The following is a 17,732-nucleotide window of genomic DNA, read 5'->3' as shown; positions in this document are numbered from 1 at the left end:
AACAGTGCTTCCAAGATTTCCATTTACATTTGAGTCACCTGGGAACCATGGGAAATGCAGATTCCACTTTGGTAAGTCGTGGGTGTGGCCTGAGACTCTGCATTTCTAACAAAATGCCTGGTGGTGCCAGTGCCACTGAACACAAGTTTAGCAAGACCCTAGAGCTATCATTTGAACACAGACAAATCCAAACATATTGGAGCTCAGCCAGCATTTTTTAATAGCACATGTTCCACAAGTATGGCTTTGAATAAAGCTGGTTCTACTGAATCCTACACTTGTGTTCAGGTAACAGTGAAGTCTGCCTTCTCTAGTTTGAGTGACGCAGCTGGGAGTGTCATGATAATTGTTATTATATATGAAAATCTCTTAGAAATGGTGTGTTTTCTTTTAAACGTTTATAAATATGTTGGTGGGAGTAAGTTTATGTACATAATGAAAAAATATTTTGAAAGGGAAATTGTAAGACTTGTGCCAAAGCCTCTATCATAGTTGTTCTCCATTCTTGTTTTCTTTCAGGGCTGTATCTACTTTTACAATTCAAATGGCAAAATTTCAGCATTGAGGTTCTTGACAGCTAACGCCGATAATGATTTGAAATGATTTTATCTATTGAATACACATTGTTTATAATATGAGGTCCAATTTTTTTTTAAAAAAAGCTCATTCTAAATATATTTCTTTTGTGGGTGAATTAATTTTTTGAAAGTACCTATTTAAAGATTATTATTATGATGCATGGACAATAAAAGCATTTAAGCTGACAGTATGCATTGTGGGGCACATACTTCCAAAAGCTCTTGTATTCGAACATCATAAATTTCATCATTAAGTTTATACCATGGATCCTTTGTTCATTGGCAATATATCCTGGGATATTTGTGAATTCCTATGTACAGTTCCTTGTAACCAAAAGTAAAAGTAGCCTTATGAGATGCCTATTGAGAGTAGTGGTCAAGGAAGAGACAAAAAAGTCTCCAAAGGTGTGGAAGCTGGTGATGGACTGGGCATCTCCTGTGCCTCCTCAGGGGCCTCACAGACTTTGAGGTTCAGCTCAGCAGAATTACAGAGTACATGTATTATGAATGTTTCAAGTAAGTAGTCTCAGCCACAAGTACCAAATCCACAAGTTCTGAAGAGCTATCATATACAAACACTAATCTGGATGTGAAAAAGATCTGTACCTATATGCACTTCAGAGTGGTTATCTGAGGAGGTGGTACCTGCCACTTCCACCTCCTGTGGGACACATCTCTGTGTCACTTTAATGTTTTACCATTGGCATGCATAATTCTGATGACTTTTTTCTTTTTTAAAAAATATAGTTGATTTACAATATTCTGTCAATTTCTGCTGTACAGCAGAGTGACCCAGTTATACATTTATATACATTCTTTTTTTCACATTATCCTCCATCGTGTTCCATCACAAGTGATCAGATATAGTTCCCTGTGCTATACAGCAGGATCTCATTGTTTACCCGTTCCCTGATGACTTTGTATTTCAAAAAAAAAAAAGTAGACTTTTTTATATCTCTTGAGTGTACATCATGGTGATTATCAGTGAGTAGAGCAATAGACAGTTGTTTGATGTCTGTTACATACACATATCATACGCTATTATCATTTACACATGCTATTACATATATACTATGATAAAGGATTACGTAGCACAGATTGATTTTGTGTATATGTCTCTCCGGTCATTCAACAGACTTTTCGTGAGCAACTAGTATATGCTGGACATTATGCTGGGGCTGTCACATGGTTTTCACTGTATTAGTTCAAGAAAGAGAGAGGGCTACGTCAACAAAGTCATTCTCATTCTAGTTAACAAAACTCTAAAAGGCCAGCACAATTCCATATACAATGTGAGCCACAGGCTAGATACTATTGGTAATGGTTCCCTTTTCCAGTTTTTCATTCCTCCTTAGCTACCACTTAGAGCAAGCAGATCTGACATTACAACCCTAACAAAAATCTCTGCAACTTCTAACCCTGGAATAAAATTCAGTAAAGTCAGCTAAATTCATCCTCAGGCATTTTGCCTGGAGTTAACAGTAATCATAGTAAACAATTTTTTTAAAAATAGTAACTTCCTATTTTTCTAGTGGGTTGTAATCATATTCAACAGGCATTTCTATGTCCTATAAACAATAAAAGGAAAAGTGTGTTTTGCAAAGTCACCATTTGAATAGATATTTCAGCAAAAAGATGGTAAGATATTTGTTCCTTTCTAAACCCTTCTTAATAATAATAGCAAAGTTGTCTTCCTTCCTTGGTTTGGGGGAAAAAAAGCAAAGTGTATTTAAACCATAGCGTGAACATTTCAAAACTTTCTCAAAGCAATGTTTATCTCATTTGCATCTAATAATAAGTTTCTGAGGTAATATATTCTGAGATGGGACCAATTTGTGGCACAATTCCACAGAGCTGGGCAGCTTGATATTAATGTCAAATGGCCTGTTGTTTCAGAACTGTACATTTCACAGCAGTATCACCAGTGATTTGAAAGCATTCACAGACAAGTTTGGTTTTGATGTCCTCATCGTCTTGGCCAGCTACTTGTCAGAGGACCAGCAGCCCAAACGACAGATCGCTGTGTACTCCGAGAACCTCGAGCTGTGCAGCCAGGTAAAGACCCCCTTGACTGAGCACATCCCATCCCACTTGCTCTCAGAACATGCGGTGGAAGATGGGAATGGATTGGTGGCTTAATGAAATTGGCCTAGTGAGTTCCTTGGTGACCTAGTGGTTAGGACTCAGCATTTTCAACATTGCAGCCTGGGTTCAATTCCTGGTCTGGAAACTGGGATCCCACATCAAACTGCTGCATGTGGCAAAAAAAAAAAAAAAAAAAAAAAAAAAAAAAAAACACTTAAAAATTTAGGTTAGCCCAAGAGATGAGGTCCTAGAGTTTGAATTTTAAGAAATGTTGGGGGTATTTTGCACATTGGGTTATTTATTTGTTTGTAGCACTTTAATTCAGATTTTTAGTTTTTAGTTTTGATGCTCTGTTACTAAAAAATCATCTAGACAGAATTGGCAGTGAAATAAATACTGAACATTTTTTTTAAAATTGAGGTGTAATTGACATATAACATCAATTGGAGTTCCCATTAATGGCTCAGCAGTAATGAACCCGAGTAGTATCCATGAGGATGCGGGTTCAATCCCTGGCCTTTCTCAGTGCCTTGAGGTTCCAATGTTACCATGAGCTGTGGTGTAGGTAGCAGGCACAGCTTGGATCCCACATTGCTGTGACTGTGGCAGAGGCCGGCACCTGTAGCTCCAATTTGACCCCTGGCCTGGGAACTTGCATATGCTGCAGGTGCTGCTCTGAAAAGACAAATAGAAGAAGAAGAAGACATACAAATGGCCAAGCTTATGAAAAAGATGCTCAAGGTCACTAATAATCATCATCAGGGAACTGCAAATCAAAACCATCCATGTAGATGCTTCTTGGAATAGGAAGAAACAATTGGGGCCTGACTGCTGTTGAGAAAGCTCTGCCCCTGGTAGCTTCTTTCCTTTCCTACTTTCTCCTTTGCCTTCTGAGGCTTTCAGAGATTAAAGCAAATCCTGACTGCCTGCTATGAACAGGAGCCTTTCTTCTGCCCCATCTTCCCTTATTCTATTACTCACCCCCTAGTTTTTTCAGCAACCAGCATCAGCTCTGCTGTTGACAAAGTTGCATTTTGCTCCTGTTGGAAGATGATATTAAGTTGCACTGAGGGAAGGATTTAAATAGTTTTATCTCTTAACCAATAACTTTCTGGAGCCAGTAAAATTGAGCAGCTGGATTTTGAGTTGGCTAAAAAGCCAATTTGATAGGATTAGGGTAAGAATTGGCCGTATATTCACTGGAACTGTCCATGTTTTTCGTTATACAATTCTCAGTTCTCTGTATTCTTTCTAAACAGATGAACACAAATTAATTTTACATTACAAAGAATTAAGAAAGTAAATTGCAAACGGCAGAGACCCTGAGTGCTCACACAAATCCCTGTGCCTCCCCAACAGATTTGCTGTGAACTGGAAGAGTGCCAGAACCCTTGCCTTGAGCTGGAGCCCTTTGAATGTGGCTGTGATGAGATCCTGGTGTACCAGCAGGAGAACCCTTCAGTGACTTGTGATCAGGTGGTTCTCCTAGTCAAGGAAGTCATCAACAGAAGGTGTCCAGAGATGGCCTCTAACAGCCGCACATCCTCCACAGAAGCGGTGGCAGGCAGCGCCCCACTTTCCCAGGGATCTTCCGGGATTATGGAGCTGTATGGGTCTGACATAGAGCCACAGCCTAGCTCTGTCAATTTCATGGAAAACCCTCCAGATCTCAACGATGCTAACCAGGCCCAGGTGGATGTCAACGTAGACCTCGTTAGCCCAGATAGTGGGTTGGCCACCATTAGGAGCAGCCGCTCATCCAAGGAGAGCTCGGTTTTCCTCAGTGATGACAGTCCAGTGGGAGAAAGTGCTGGGCCTCACCATAGCCTCCTCCCTGGGTTTGACTCCTACAGTCCCATCCCAGAAGGGGCAGTAGCAGAGGAGCATGCCCGATCCGGAGAACACGGTGAATCCTTTGACCTTTTCAACTTTGACCCAGCATCCGTGGTTTCTGGGCAGTCCCAGCCATCTTCCCATTCTGCAGAGTACTCCCCAACAGATGACTTCTTCCCCAACAGTGATTCACCAGAAGGCCAGCTCCTTGCAGGGCCCAAAGGACTCAATGGGATGGGGATGGTTGTGTCTGATTACTCATCCAGTTCTCTTTTGTCCGGGGCTGGCAAAGAGAGCCTCGTGGAATTCAACACAGAGTATGTCCAGAGCCAAGAAAGTCCCAGGGATAACGCTGAAAGAAATTTGAGCCTGACAGGTTTTGTGGGAGCTGAATCTCCTTCACCAGAAAGTCTGAAAAATGTTGGAAAGAGGGTGCCACCAACACCTATGAATAGCTTTGTAGAAAGCTCCCCATCCACTGAAGAACCAGCTCTACTCTCTCCGGAAGATATGACCCCCCAAACCGTCAACCCAGGTCACACAGAGCCACCTCCGGCCCGGACACGGTGCAGCAGCTGGTGGGGTGGTTTGGAAATTGACTCTAAAAATATTGCAGATGCATGGAGTTCCAGTGAACAGGAATCTGTCTTCCAGAGCCCTGAGTCCTGGAAAGATCATAAGCCAAGCCCAGTTGATAGGAGAGCATCAGATTCTATATTTCAACCAAAAAGTCTCGACTTCCCAAAGTCAAATCCCTGGGAGTCAGAATTTGATCAGCCTGGGCTGGGCAGCACTAATATTCAAGACCAATTTAAGGACAACTTGCAGTTTCAGAATCTGCCTCAGGAGAAATCGCATTCGCCGCACGCCTCTCCTCAGGGCACAAACCACCTGATAGAAGACTTTGCCGCCTTGTGGCGTTCTGATCGCTCTCCCACTGCCATGCCTGAGCCGTGGGGAAACCCCACAGATGATGGCGAACCAGCTGCTGCAGCATCATTCCCAGCCTGGAGTGCATTTGGTAAAGAAGATGACGCCAAAGCTTTGAAAAATACCTGGAATCTGCACCCAACAAGCGGTGAGATGCCTTCTGTGAGGGACCGGAATGAGTGGGCCATGGCCAAAAGCGGGTTTGCTTTCTCTTCAGAAGACCTCATGGACGGTTCACCCAGTGAGGCAACTAATGAAGCAATTCCAGAAATCTGGGGCAAGAAGAACCATGACGCCGGGGAGGATATTCTTGTTTCTGGAAATACCAGATCTGATCTGGATCGTGCATGGAATAGTTCTAAGTCGGCAAAGGAAGATCAGAATGTTTTAGTGGATCCAAAAATTGAGGGGAAGGTATATGACAGTGGAGATTCCTGGAACCTTTTTGAGGGGAGTAACAAGAAAGGAGGGTCAGATGTCATAGCACCATGGGAAGATTCCTTCTTATATAAGTGCACTGATTACAGTGCATCCAACATCGGGGAAGACTCAGTGCCTTCCCCGTTAGATACCAATTACTCCACCTCTGACTCCTTTACTTCACCAACGTTTGCTGGAGATGAAAAAGAAACCACAAACAAGCCATTTGCTAAAGAGGGAGCTTTCGAGTCACAAGATGATAACTCTCCTGCAGGGGACATGGGTGTGCCTCCTCCGTCACCACAGCAGCCCCCCAGAAATCGAATTAGTTCAGGTCCTGGGAACCTGGAAATGTGGGCTTTACCTCCGGCAGGTGATAGCTCTGAAAAAAATGCTGCTCACAGTCCAGATAAGGATTTACTTAAGGTAGAGCCCACAGAGGACCAGAATATCTCCATGGAGGAGGACATCGGGGAAAGCAGCCAGTCCAGCTACGATGACCCCAGCATGATGCAGCTGTACAACGAAACAAACCGCCAGCTCACACTCCTGCACAGCAGCACCAACTCCCGCCAGGCAGCCCCTGACAGTCTTGACCTGTGGAACAGAGTGATTCTGGAGGACACTCAGTCCACCGCGACCATCTCAGATCTGGACAATGACCTGGACTGGGATGACTGTAGTGCTGGTGTGGCAATCACCGGCCAAGGTCAGGCACAAGGGTACATGGCTGAAGGTACTGAACCCGAAACCCGATTTTCAGTGAGACAGGTGGAACCCTGGGGTGTGGAGTATCAGGAAGTACACCAGGTAGACTGGGAAGTCCCAGCCTCTTCTGAGCACAGCCTGAATACTGCACCCAATGAAAATCACACACTGAATGAAAAAAGTGGGCAGCTGATCGCGAATAGTATTTGGGATTCGGTCATGAGAGATAATGCCGTGTCATCATTAATGTTACCGGGTCCATTGTATGTTACAGATTCTGAAGAAAACAAGTCACCTCCTGAAACTTCTAGTTCATTAGAAAAAATTAAGGACAGTCACATCCCAGAGGTGCTGGGAACCTCTGGAGCCAATGAATCTGAAACACTTGATTCTGACAAGCAGAACTCGTGCAGAGGAAGCCCTCCAAGTGAGACAGTGTATTTGGTGACTGGGCTTGAGAGTCCAGGACATTCTGCAAGTTCAGATCCCTGGAGGGGTCCTCATTATGGACAAAATGAAATTGACAAAGAAGCTCATGGAGGAGCTTCTGATAGGGAGTGCCCCAGTGGGGAGGAGCTGGTGGATAGAGCCTTGGAGGCTTCTGGGAAAGGGCAGGGTGGCCAGGAATGTGCTTCCCCAGCTGCATCTGATCATCATGAAATCTGTGATGAATCGGGCAAAATCAGCCCTCTTTTAGTCCCTTCCAGTCCTCAGACCGAGAAACCCCAGGAGGTACTAGAGCGTGAAGAGGGGTCTTACACTCCAGACCCCTGTGTTCATACAGAGGTGTCCACAGATGATCTGCCGGCAAAAGAGACCCAAGAAGAGTACCTCGTGAATCACAGAAATTCAGGTGAAACGACTGAAATTGCAGGCAGGCTGAATTCCACCAAAAATGTATCTTCGCTCAAAATGGATCTGGAGAAAACTGAAGAATGTTATATTGTAGAGCCAGAGAGATTGAACCAAGAGCCACCTCATGAATGTCCCCAAAGCCTTGACATTGGGGATGGCCCTAAAGACAATGATGTGCCAGTCACTTGTGCAAGTCCTGAGCTAACTGAGAGTCTTGAACTTGAGAATACTGGAAACAGCCCTCCAGGAGCCAATTTATCAGGAAATTATGACAGAGAGAGTATCTCTAGTGAGTATACACATTCAAGTGCATCCAGTCCTGATCTAAATGATTCTGCAGCTGCATTGCCTTCTTGGGACCAAGTACCCATCACTGAGCATCAAAAGGAGAATCAAAATGACTGGAGTACACAGAATCACCAAGAATCTGAACTCATTACTGCTGATGGTCAAGTTGAAATAATCACCGAAATGAATAGCCTGGAGAAAAACAGAATGGACGGGTTTGAAAAGCGCTTAGATCACAAGGTTCCTAAATTTTTAGAGATTTGGAATGACTCAATAGATGGCGATTCCTTTTCCTCTTTATCCAGCCCCGAAACAGGCAAATATTCTGAATATTCAGATGCCTGTCAGGAAGGAAATCTCGTGGTTAGCCATCAAGAGAAAAGTGAATGTGATTTTTCTGAAACTGTGCAGCCAGGGGATGCCAAGTTCATTTCCACAAGCTCGAGTTCTGATGATGAGAGTGCAGGTGATGAAGAGTCAGTGGAGAAAGAGATCCATTCGACCACTTGCCAGGTTGCTCAGAGTGAACCCCGATCTTGGAATTCCATGAATGAATTGAATAAGTTCTTGGCCACAGCTGATCCTAAGTCTGAGGAATTCCCTGCCTATATAGGCAGTCCAGGACCAGCAGAGAAGGAGAATAAGTCAAACCCCTTTTATGATCCTCAACAAAGCAGCCCTGAGCACTGGAGTTTTTCACCACTAAAGGAGACTGAAATTCAGGTTCCAGCAGCAGATGAGGAGACAAGGTCTTCTCCAGAAACAGGGAGGATGGCAGATGTCATGTGGCAAGTAGCTCCCAAAGCTGAACCAAGGAATGAAAAGTACTCTAATTTAGAAACGGTTGGCTTCTCTGCTGAGAGCACTGAGTGGTGGAATGCCTCTAAACAGGAAGGGCAGCCGATTGAGAGTGCCCTTGAAAGGGAATTATCTAACTCGAGTGCTGTGTTAGAGACGGATTCCTTGGAATGCCAGAACATGGGGCCCTGGGGAGTACCCATTCAAGGCAATGCTGAATCCCTGGATGTGCATTGTACCGATCCTTTTGGTGATAAACATCCATCCCCCTTTCTGGATGATAATGGAAAGAATACCCATGAGCAACTTTGGAACATTCAGCCAAGGCAGCCAGACCCGGAAGCTGATCAGCTTAGCCAGCTCGTAATATTAGACCAAATGAAAGACAAGGATTTCAGAGAGCAAACCTTCATGTCTTCGCCTGGTGACAAACTCGCCTCTGAAATACCTACTCAGGAGCAGTGTCAGAATACAGTGCCGCCTGCCTGGAATCAGCCGGACCCAACATTTCCTCCCATAGATGAAAATGAATGCATTATAGCCAGTGTATCCACAGCTGAGTGTCAAGAAACAAATTGGTGGGAAGACGAAAAATCGTATACCAGTGAAATAACAAATTCCAGTCTTGCCTCTGATGATTTCCCCATTGTCACCTCTTCTCCCCAGTTGATAAAGAAGCCAAGCTCTGAATGGGCTGAATCTAATCCCCATGAAGGCCCCCAAGGCACGTTCATTCCAGATATTTTACATGACAACTTCCAAGAGGGTGGACAACTGGCCTCAGCTTCACCGGACTTGTGGATGGACGTCAAGCAACCCTTCAGTTTGAAAACAGAGGGTGAGAATCCTGATATACTGACTCACTGTGACCATGACAGCAATCCCCCAGCTTCCAACAGCCCTGATGTATGTCATGATTATGAAACAAAGCCAGAGACTAAGCAGCACATCAGGGTTGGGCTGGGACCTGAAGGGGAAGCTGGTGAGTTATATCTCACCGAGCTGAAGATAGATGAAGAATCCGGTCAGGAGCCTGGGCAGGAATTTGCCCCACATATTTCAGAACCACATTCTGCAAATGCAATTCCGCTGCCTCCAGCCAGTGAGCAAGCAAACATGGATGCTTCATCTCAGCCTCCCTCTCACAAAGCTTCTCCTGAACCTTCCGAAATAAATGATGGAAACGATACAGGGTTAAAAGCATCTGAAAGAAGAGCCAACTTAGAGTTGGTACCAGTTTTGGGACCTGTGGACAGAACAACGTCAGTGATTGAAAATGTGGGAACTGGTATTTGTGTAACTTACCAAGAGCCGACTGTGGACAGCACTGACTCTTGGATGTCAGAAGGCTTTTCTTCTGAGAGGCACACAGATGCAGGGGCCTTCTTGGACCATGAGCAAGCTTTTGCTGCTGAGAATCCTGCCGTGGTTGCCGAAGCTTTGCTGGCCTCGGACACTTGTCTGGATGTAAGTGAAGCTGCCTTTGACCATAGTTTCAGTGATGCCTCAGGTCTTAACACATCCACAGGAACAATAGATGACATGAGTAAACTGACGTTATCAGAAGGCAATCCCGAAACACCATTTGATGGGGATGCAGGGAAGCAAGATATCTGTTCATCTGAAGCCTCATGGGGTGATTTTGAATATGATGTCATGGGTCAAAATATCGATGAAGATTTAATGAAAGAGCCTGAACACTTTGTCTATGGCGGTGACCCTCCCTTGGAAGAAGATGCTCTGAAGCAAGAGCTGGCACCTTACACACCTCCCTTTGACTTGTCCTATCTCACGGAACCCACTGCCAGTGTCAAAACCACAGAGAAAGCTGAGACTCCAGAGGATGAGTCCCTGGAGAGTGAAGTAGCAGAGATACTGCTTTCTGCCCTTCCTGATCAGAGAAGCAAGGAAAACCATGCTGGGACCAAAACCAGACAGCCTGGAAGGCAGCTGGTTGAGCTGCATATTCATGAAGACCCCGAGTCCTTCTCTTCTCCTGTCCCTGTTGACACCAACACTGAGCTGTCTCCGTCAAATTTTGACTGGGAAGTAGAAACGGATCGCTCAGATTCACCAGCAGGTGGAGACATAGGACCACCAAATGGTAAGAAACCTGCGCCCCCCCCCCCCCAAGAAATTGCTGTTTTCATTCAATTAATGCATTTAGAAAACACACTCTTCCTACCAATGTGGATAAAGAGGAACTAACTATATTTGCAGTGTGTGCCTAACCAAGCATTACAGCGGTAATATCTCATGCACTCTCAAGGTAAGCTATTATCAAAACTAACCTTGAGAGTGCATGAGAAAATGAAATAGCGCTACAAAATAAAAATGTCTTTTAAGTGATCTTTCTTTAGATAGATCATTTGCAAAGATCACAAGCCACATCATGTGTTAATTAAGGCTTGTTCTCTCCTTCTCACCTTCATCTTCCACTTCTAGGTGCCAGCGAGAGAATGTTAGAGGTGGAAGAAGAAAAAACAATTTCCACTGAAGAGCCTGAGCAGATAACGTCAGAATGTGGGGAAGAAAGGTACACAGAGAAGAATGAAGGTCATCCTGCACCACCAATGGATTACATACTTGTAAACCACGAAGAAAATTCGCCCCCACAGCCAGAGGCCTGTGAATCAAGAGAAAGCACATCGCAGTTAGAAGAGCTTCAGATGGATTCCAAAGAAACGGGGCTGCTAGCAACTCAGCTGGCAAACTTGTCAGATACCTGTCAGCTTGCCTCCTTAAAAGAGAGAAACCATCTTTCTGCAGAGAGACCACCTTCCAAAGATGGTGAGAAGTCATCTTTTGAAAGCCCTGGGCAAGACCAGAGCTGGATGGTCTTGGTCCACAGTGAGGTTGGTGAATCATCATCAGAAATGAGAGACACAGGGCCTGGACAGTCTGGCCAGGCTCTGGAGCCGGCCTCTGGTCACAGCTTGGGCACAGGCCCCCAAATGCAGGTTCTGGGAGAAATGAAGCCTGTAGAATCTTTAACACTAGAGGAAGCCTCTGGTCTGGGCAGCCAATCACAGAAGAGCAAGAGCCGAGGCAGGGCTGGCCCCGATGCAGTTATGTTGCAGCCTGTCACCCATGACAATGAATGGGAAATGCTTTCACCACAGCCTTCTCAGAAAAACATAATCCCCGAAACAGAAATCGAGGAGGAGACAGAGTTTCTTGAGCCTAGAACAAGGAAACCAAGACCAAACGGGTAAGCAAAAAGCTGGATTTATTTTCTTTTCCTGAAATGTGTTTTATTAGAATCTGGGGAAGGGGTAAGGGGATTATGGAATATGATTTGGAATGGAGTAATGGAGTAAATATTACATGGAATATGAAGAATACCTAGATGATAGGAGCTTTGCTTACATTTACTGCAAAGCATATCATCAGTAAAAGCAGCTGCTAGATAACCATAATGGTAATGATGATATGTGTACATTTTCAGCCCAAACACCTTCAGTTTCCATTCAGAGTCTTTACACGTATGCTCCTGATACTTATTCCACCTACTCAAGACCTATATTTCCCTTAAACAGACAGTTGGAACCAGTGGGTGGAGGGCACTCACATATGTTCACGGTATAAGGCAGTTTGCACACATTAGCTTATTTAATCCTCACAGCAACCCTCAAGAGGTTAAATATCATTATCTTTATTTTACATATAGTGATGGGGGGAGGGGAGGCTCTGAAAGGTTCTGTAACATGCCTGGCATTAAATAACCAGAATAAGCACTATGAGATTCAAAGTTTTCTACCTCCAAAGCCTATGTTTTTCCAGCAGACACACTGCCTGTCATTCAGAGAAGGTGGTGATGGTTTCATGTAAGTGTCTAACTTACTAATAAAGCATAAGAAGACTGCACAAGGCTGAAAATCTTCCTGTGAAACATTCATGTCTTCAGTGGCTGAAGAATTGGTCGAAGACCATCAAACCAGTCATTCATTCATTCATTCATTTATTTGCTCACCATTTGGTTTTTGAGAATCTCCTCTGGGCTGAGATTCCAGGTAGCCCACGGATATAATCCCCATTCTCAATCTCCCAGGCCTGCTGAAAGTGTTTAGGTTTGTTCATTTCTCTTCCCTTGGCCTGATAAAGCCTCCTGCTGTCACAAAACAGAAAATTGTGAAAAGTATCTTAAGGAAAGGGGAAAATCATGCTTCCCCCATAAAATAGAGTGGAGAAATGATATCTCTTTCCTGCTCACTTTTGAAAGCCTGAAGGACTGTACATATCACAGACCCACTGCAAATTAAAGCAGCTGAGTCCAGCCTGGCTCTGCCACTGCCGTTTTATATTTTAGGATTAAGCCTTGGCTTAAGTCTCCTCATCCATAAAATGAGTGGGTTGGGCTGGAGGATCTCAATCTTTCCTTCAGTATTAAATCCCTTGACCTTAATTTGTAAATAGAAAGTTCCCGGAAGAGCTTTGGCATTCACAAATTACATTTCTTCATGAAAGGAACAGAAATCGGAAAGAACAGCAGGAGTATAATGAAGGTTAGCAAAGTGCCATAAAGAGTTAAAAGCTACACCATCTTCGAGTGCAGCTTCATAAATCCAGACATTTTCAGTTGGTCTAATCTTTCTTTCTTCCTGTCAAGCTATTTCCTTCCAGAGAGACCTCAGATCCGTTATCGGAAAGAGAGTAGCAGATGGATCGCAGCAGCCCTGCTGGCATTGTTATAGATTGAGCTCAGAATTCAGGCAGCCTCAAGTTGGCTGAGCTATTATTTGGCTCCTTGTCTGCATTTTGCACACGGCTCTGAAATCCAACAGATGATTGTGTTCAATTGTGCCACTAGCCTCTTTGCTTTTAATGAGATTGCTTTGCTCATCCCTTTCTGCTCAGCTCCCGCAGTAATGAAAATTTTCTCACTGCTGGGGGAGGGGACAGATTTTCCCCTGGCATTTATATTACCTTTGCATAAATAATTTACTCTGAATATGTCTGAAAGATTTCTTCTGTGCTGGATCTTGGGAGGATCTAACTACTATCTAAAACAGTAGTTTTCTAGGTGGGGCCCAAAAACCAACAGGCCTCATCATCACCTGGATATTTGCTAGAAAGGTACATTGCCTGTCCCACCTCATACCTCCTGAATCAAGAACCTGGGGTGTGGTCCAGCTGTCATATTCCTCCTCTAGGGGATTCTGAGGCACAGCAAAGTTTGAGACCCACTGGTTTAAAACTTACCCCCATCCCTCTAGGAGTTTATAGTTTAATAAAGGATTTAAACATAGTGAAAAGGTAGATAATAGTGTGAAATTTAAATCAAAATAGTTGATGACCAATGTCAATTTAAATAGCTACCAGTTATGGATTTCCTGTTGTGGCTCACCAGAAATGAATCCAACTAGTAACCATGAGGATGTGGGTTCAATCCCTGGCCTCTTTCAGTGGGTCGGGGATCCAGCGTTGCTGTGAGCTCTGGTATAGGTTGCAAACTCGGCTCAGATCCTGCATGGCTGTGGCCGTGGCCAGCAGCTATAGCTCTGATTGGACCCCTAGCCTGGGAACTTCCATATGCTGCAGGTGCAGCCCTAAAAATCCAAAAATAAGTAAATAGCTACCAGTTATAGGGATTTGCCCTGGACCAGGTACTGAACTGTATACACAGGAGCTCATGTTACCATGCCAACTGTATGAGGTAAGAATTACACAAGGGAGGAAACTGATGTTCAGAAAGTGTGAATCACTTGATCTAGTTTATAGTTAGAAAGTGAAAGGAGTTCCTGTTGTGGCTCAGTGATTAACAAATCCATCTAGGAACCATGAGGTTGCGGATTCAATCCCTGGCCTTGCTGAGTGGATTAAGGATCTGGCATTGCCGTGAGCTGTGATGTAGGTTGCAGATGTGGCTCGGATCTGGCGTTGCTATGGCTCTGGCCTAGGCCGGTAGCAACAGCTCCCATTAGACCCTTAGCCTGGGAACCTCCATATGCTGTGGGTGCAGCTCTGGAAAAAGACCAAAAAAAAAAAAAAAAAAAGAAATTGAAGAAGCTGGGGAGTTTGAATTTAAGCCTCTCTCTGTCTGGAATGTGTGTTAATGCTAGTAAGTTAACAGAAAGGCATCTATGTAGGACACTTGTATGGAGAAAGAACCAGGAAGAGCTTATTACCCAGGAGTGCCCAGGGCCCAGGACACTTTAAGAGACTCCTGAGAGGCTTTGAATTTCTTTTAAAAATCAAAAGAAAAAAATGATTATATTACTGTGTGGATTATATTCTGGTGTGAATTATATTTCCTTCTATCAATGTGGATATGAAACAAATTTTTAGGGTTTTGGTTTGTTTTGGTTTTTTTTAAAGTGAAGCAAAGAGCCCATGAAGGCAAAAGTGTGTCTAAGCCTCTCAAAAGTCATACCGAGGTCCTGAGAGATGCAATTCGAGATAGGCATGAAAGGAAAGTCATAGTCTGGAAAGACAAAGAAGGAGATAAGAGGCCAGCCAAGTTAACTGGAGAGAGTAACATAAAGGAAATCCTGGAGACAGGAAGGTAATCACAGAAGCAAGGTGATAAGATAGCCATAGTTTCCCAACCAAAATCCTGGAGTCATCTTCTGATGCATAATCTGACCATAGGACCAAAATCCAGACTGCCTTGAAAAAAAGAAAATTAAAACCTGCTTCTCAAAATAAGCTGATAGTATATGCAAGATGAGTTGCATTGACTTCTTGCTGTCACATCACCTAGGCCCCCCCCACCCCCCCAACGCCCACACTGTGTTGAGGGCAGTAAACTGTGTTTTCAACATCGGAAGGAGCATCAGAAAGAAGCCTTGTTACCTAGTGAGTCTTATTCACAGAACTTGGTATGAGTGCTGGGAGAGTAAACAGTCTGCTTCAGCACTGTGTTCTCACTCCCTAGGATCAGTCTTCACAGAGGCTTTTGCCAGCAGCCTGGTCATCTTCCAGCTGTAGACCACCAGCTAAGGATTGCACACCAAGTCCCCAGTGATGCCTGTGCCTGATCTTTCCTATGGGGTCACAGATCTTTGTTTTTTCTTAAAGAACCGTGTATAGGTTTGTTTCAAAGAAGGCAGAGTTGCAAGAATGTCATGTGACAAAGGGGTATTATGTGTTGGTCCGTGTTTTTTCAGAGAAATAGAACCAACCAGAGCAATATACACATATGAGGGAGGGAAGGGGGATGGAGGGTGGAAGGAGAAGTTGTTTTAAGGAACTGACATTGGCTTATACAGTTTTTGAGGCTAGCACATCTGAATGCTGTAGGACAAGCCAGCAGGCTAGAAACTCAGGCAAGAGCTGTTGCAGTCTTGAGTCAGACAGGGCAGCAGGCTGGAAACAGGCAGAGTCTCTATGTTGCAGGCTTGGGAAGAGGTCCTTCTTTTTCAGGAAACTTCAGACTTTGGTCTTAGGGCCTTTAATTGATTGAACAAGGCCCACCCACATCCCAGAGGGGAATCTGCCTTACTCGAAGTCTGCTGATTTCAGTATTAATCACATCTAAAAAATATCCTCACAGCAACATCTAGATTGGTGTGTAACGAAACAACTAGCCTAGCCAAGTTGACACATAACATTATCAGAGATTACATTCAAAAGCCTGAACTACTGCGTGCTAAAAGAGCATGAAACCATTACCATTAGTTAACTCACCATTGGAATGATATAAAAATGAGATAGTTGATATACAAATATATTGGCTTCCTATAGGTGTGGGGCAAGGGTATAGCTATGCAGGGTGATGAAAGGAAATGATTTCCCAGAGAACTAAGGAAAATGACAATACTTGTCCAATCTTTTGTAGATACATGCAGCAGAGGGCAGTGAGGGGAGGAGGGTGGCAGGAGAAAAAGGAATAGCAAAGCGAGGGGACTCTTGTCACCTGTGCTTTTGAAACAAGGTATTTAGAGGGAACCTGACTCTTAGATTTATGGAGCTGTATCTCCTCTCCTAGTCCGCAAGGTGAGCTATCTGGTACTTCCTAAAATAAAAATAACCTTCAAACACAATGTATTTCATATTCCACATGATCTGATTCTTATGGTGATTTCTTGGCATTCTTTTTCTCTTCTTAAATTAGTAAATTTGGGGCTTTTATTATTATTATTATTATTCATCTGATAAGACTGTGGAAAAGAATTTATCTTTCTCCCTCTGAGTGACACCATTGGATCAGTTTATGTTTTCATGAGATCTTCTGAAATCAGCTTTTTCTGTTTGAGGAATTAGTTTGTTGGGTCTTAACACCCATCGACTCTGTCTCGAGGCTGGGTAATAAAATGTTTAGGCTCTCAGAAGAAACAGGCTCTTTGAGCACATACTACCCCCTCCTTTGGTCTTGCTGTTTGAATGGGCTCCATCCCAGTTCCAAACATTTGTCTGTTCTCCAAGGTAAATTGATACTCAGTACACTACAGTGCTCCCTTGTTTATTCATTTCACTGTGTTCTGGCTTTGCCCTGGCACCCAATGCTGTGTTCATTTATTTTTGTAAATTATATTTTATCATTTGATGCATTATATTTGGTGACTTGGTGGTGATAATTAAGTATCATTAAAAGTCCTTTAATTTGCACTTTAATTCATGCCTTAGTCTCCTTTAAAACAATTTTTTTTTAGTTTGCTATCTCCCCAACCCCCACTCCTGCCACCTCTGCATTTCTGGCCAACCCTACCCAGGGCAGACTTCTGATAAAGTGCTGCCAGATAGACCAATGTATTATTTTCTTTGGTCCAGTCAATTGCCATTTGAGATAATAAACTGCAAGTTTATTAGCCCAATTTCATAGACAAGCAAACTGACTCGATAAGTGAGCTGCTTAATGTCACCCAGAAATGAGAAAGCGGCAAGGCTGGAACTTGAACTTAAGTCAACTTCCAGCTCATTGTCAGGCCAAGACAGTAAATTTTTTGAAACTTCTATAGGTTGATGTACTTTTTCCTCTCCTTCCATTCTCCCATAGAAAGGCACATCCAGTTTAATAGCCAAAGTCCCCAAAGAGAGATTTTGAGAATAACTGACTTGCCTCTGACTCTTCACACTGTCATGTGACCTACCAAGCTATTTTCACACTAGAACATATATTTCCCACCTCAGCCAACCCATGATCATGATGGCTACTTCTGTGTCAGTGAGCTGCTCCCCGACCCCAGTGGCTGGAGAGTCAGACCCCTCGATGTACATTTAAGCTTTCCAAGTATTTAAAGATGCAGTGTTTTGTGATGAGGGATATTAGGTTGACAGAAAGCCACAAGCTCCAAG

The 17,732-nt window shown here is 43.8% G+C and overlaps 1 protein-coding gene across 9 annotated transcripts in view; it reads left to right on the top strand.

Annotated features, from left to right (window-relative positions):
- The window catches only part of PRUNE2 (prune homolog 2 with BCH domain), a 372,059-nt gene that overhangs the window by 281,595 nt on the left and 72,732 nt on the right, over positions 1 to 17,732 (top strand). For all 9 annotated transcript variants that reach the window (XM_084988095.1, XM_084988073.1, XM_084988063.1 and 6 more), the window contains 3 exons: positions 2,475 to 2,633; positions 4,023 to 10,599; positions 10,941 to 11,706. In XM_084988095.1, the coding sequence (XP_084844221.1) occupies positions 2,475 to 2,633; positions 4,023 to 10,599; positions 10,941 to 11,706 (7,502 nt within the window). The remainder of the gene's footprint in view (positions 1 to 2,474; positions 2,634 to 4,022; positions 10,600 to 10,940; positions 11,707 to 17,732) is intronic.

Source organism: Sus scrofa, chromosome 1, assembly GCF_054392235.1.
Source record: "Sus scrofa isolate SSC_HxYL_T2T_F1_AM1 chromosome 1, Sscrofa_HxYL_maternal_Yorkshire_Landrace_v2.0, whole genome shotgun sequence".
NCBI lineage: Eukaryota > Metazoa > Chordata > Mammalia > Artiodactyla > Suidae > Sus > Sus scrofa.
Note: the sequence above shows the minus strand (reverse complement) of the source record. Positions and strands in the feature narration are given on the sequence as shown.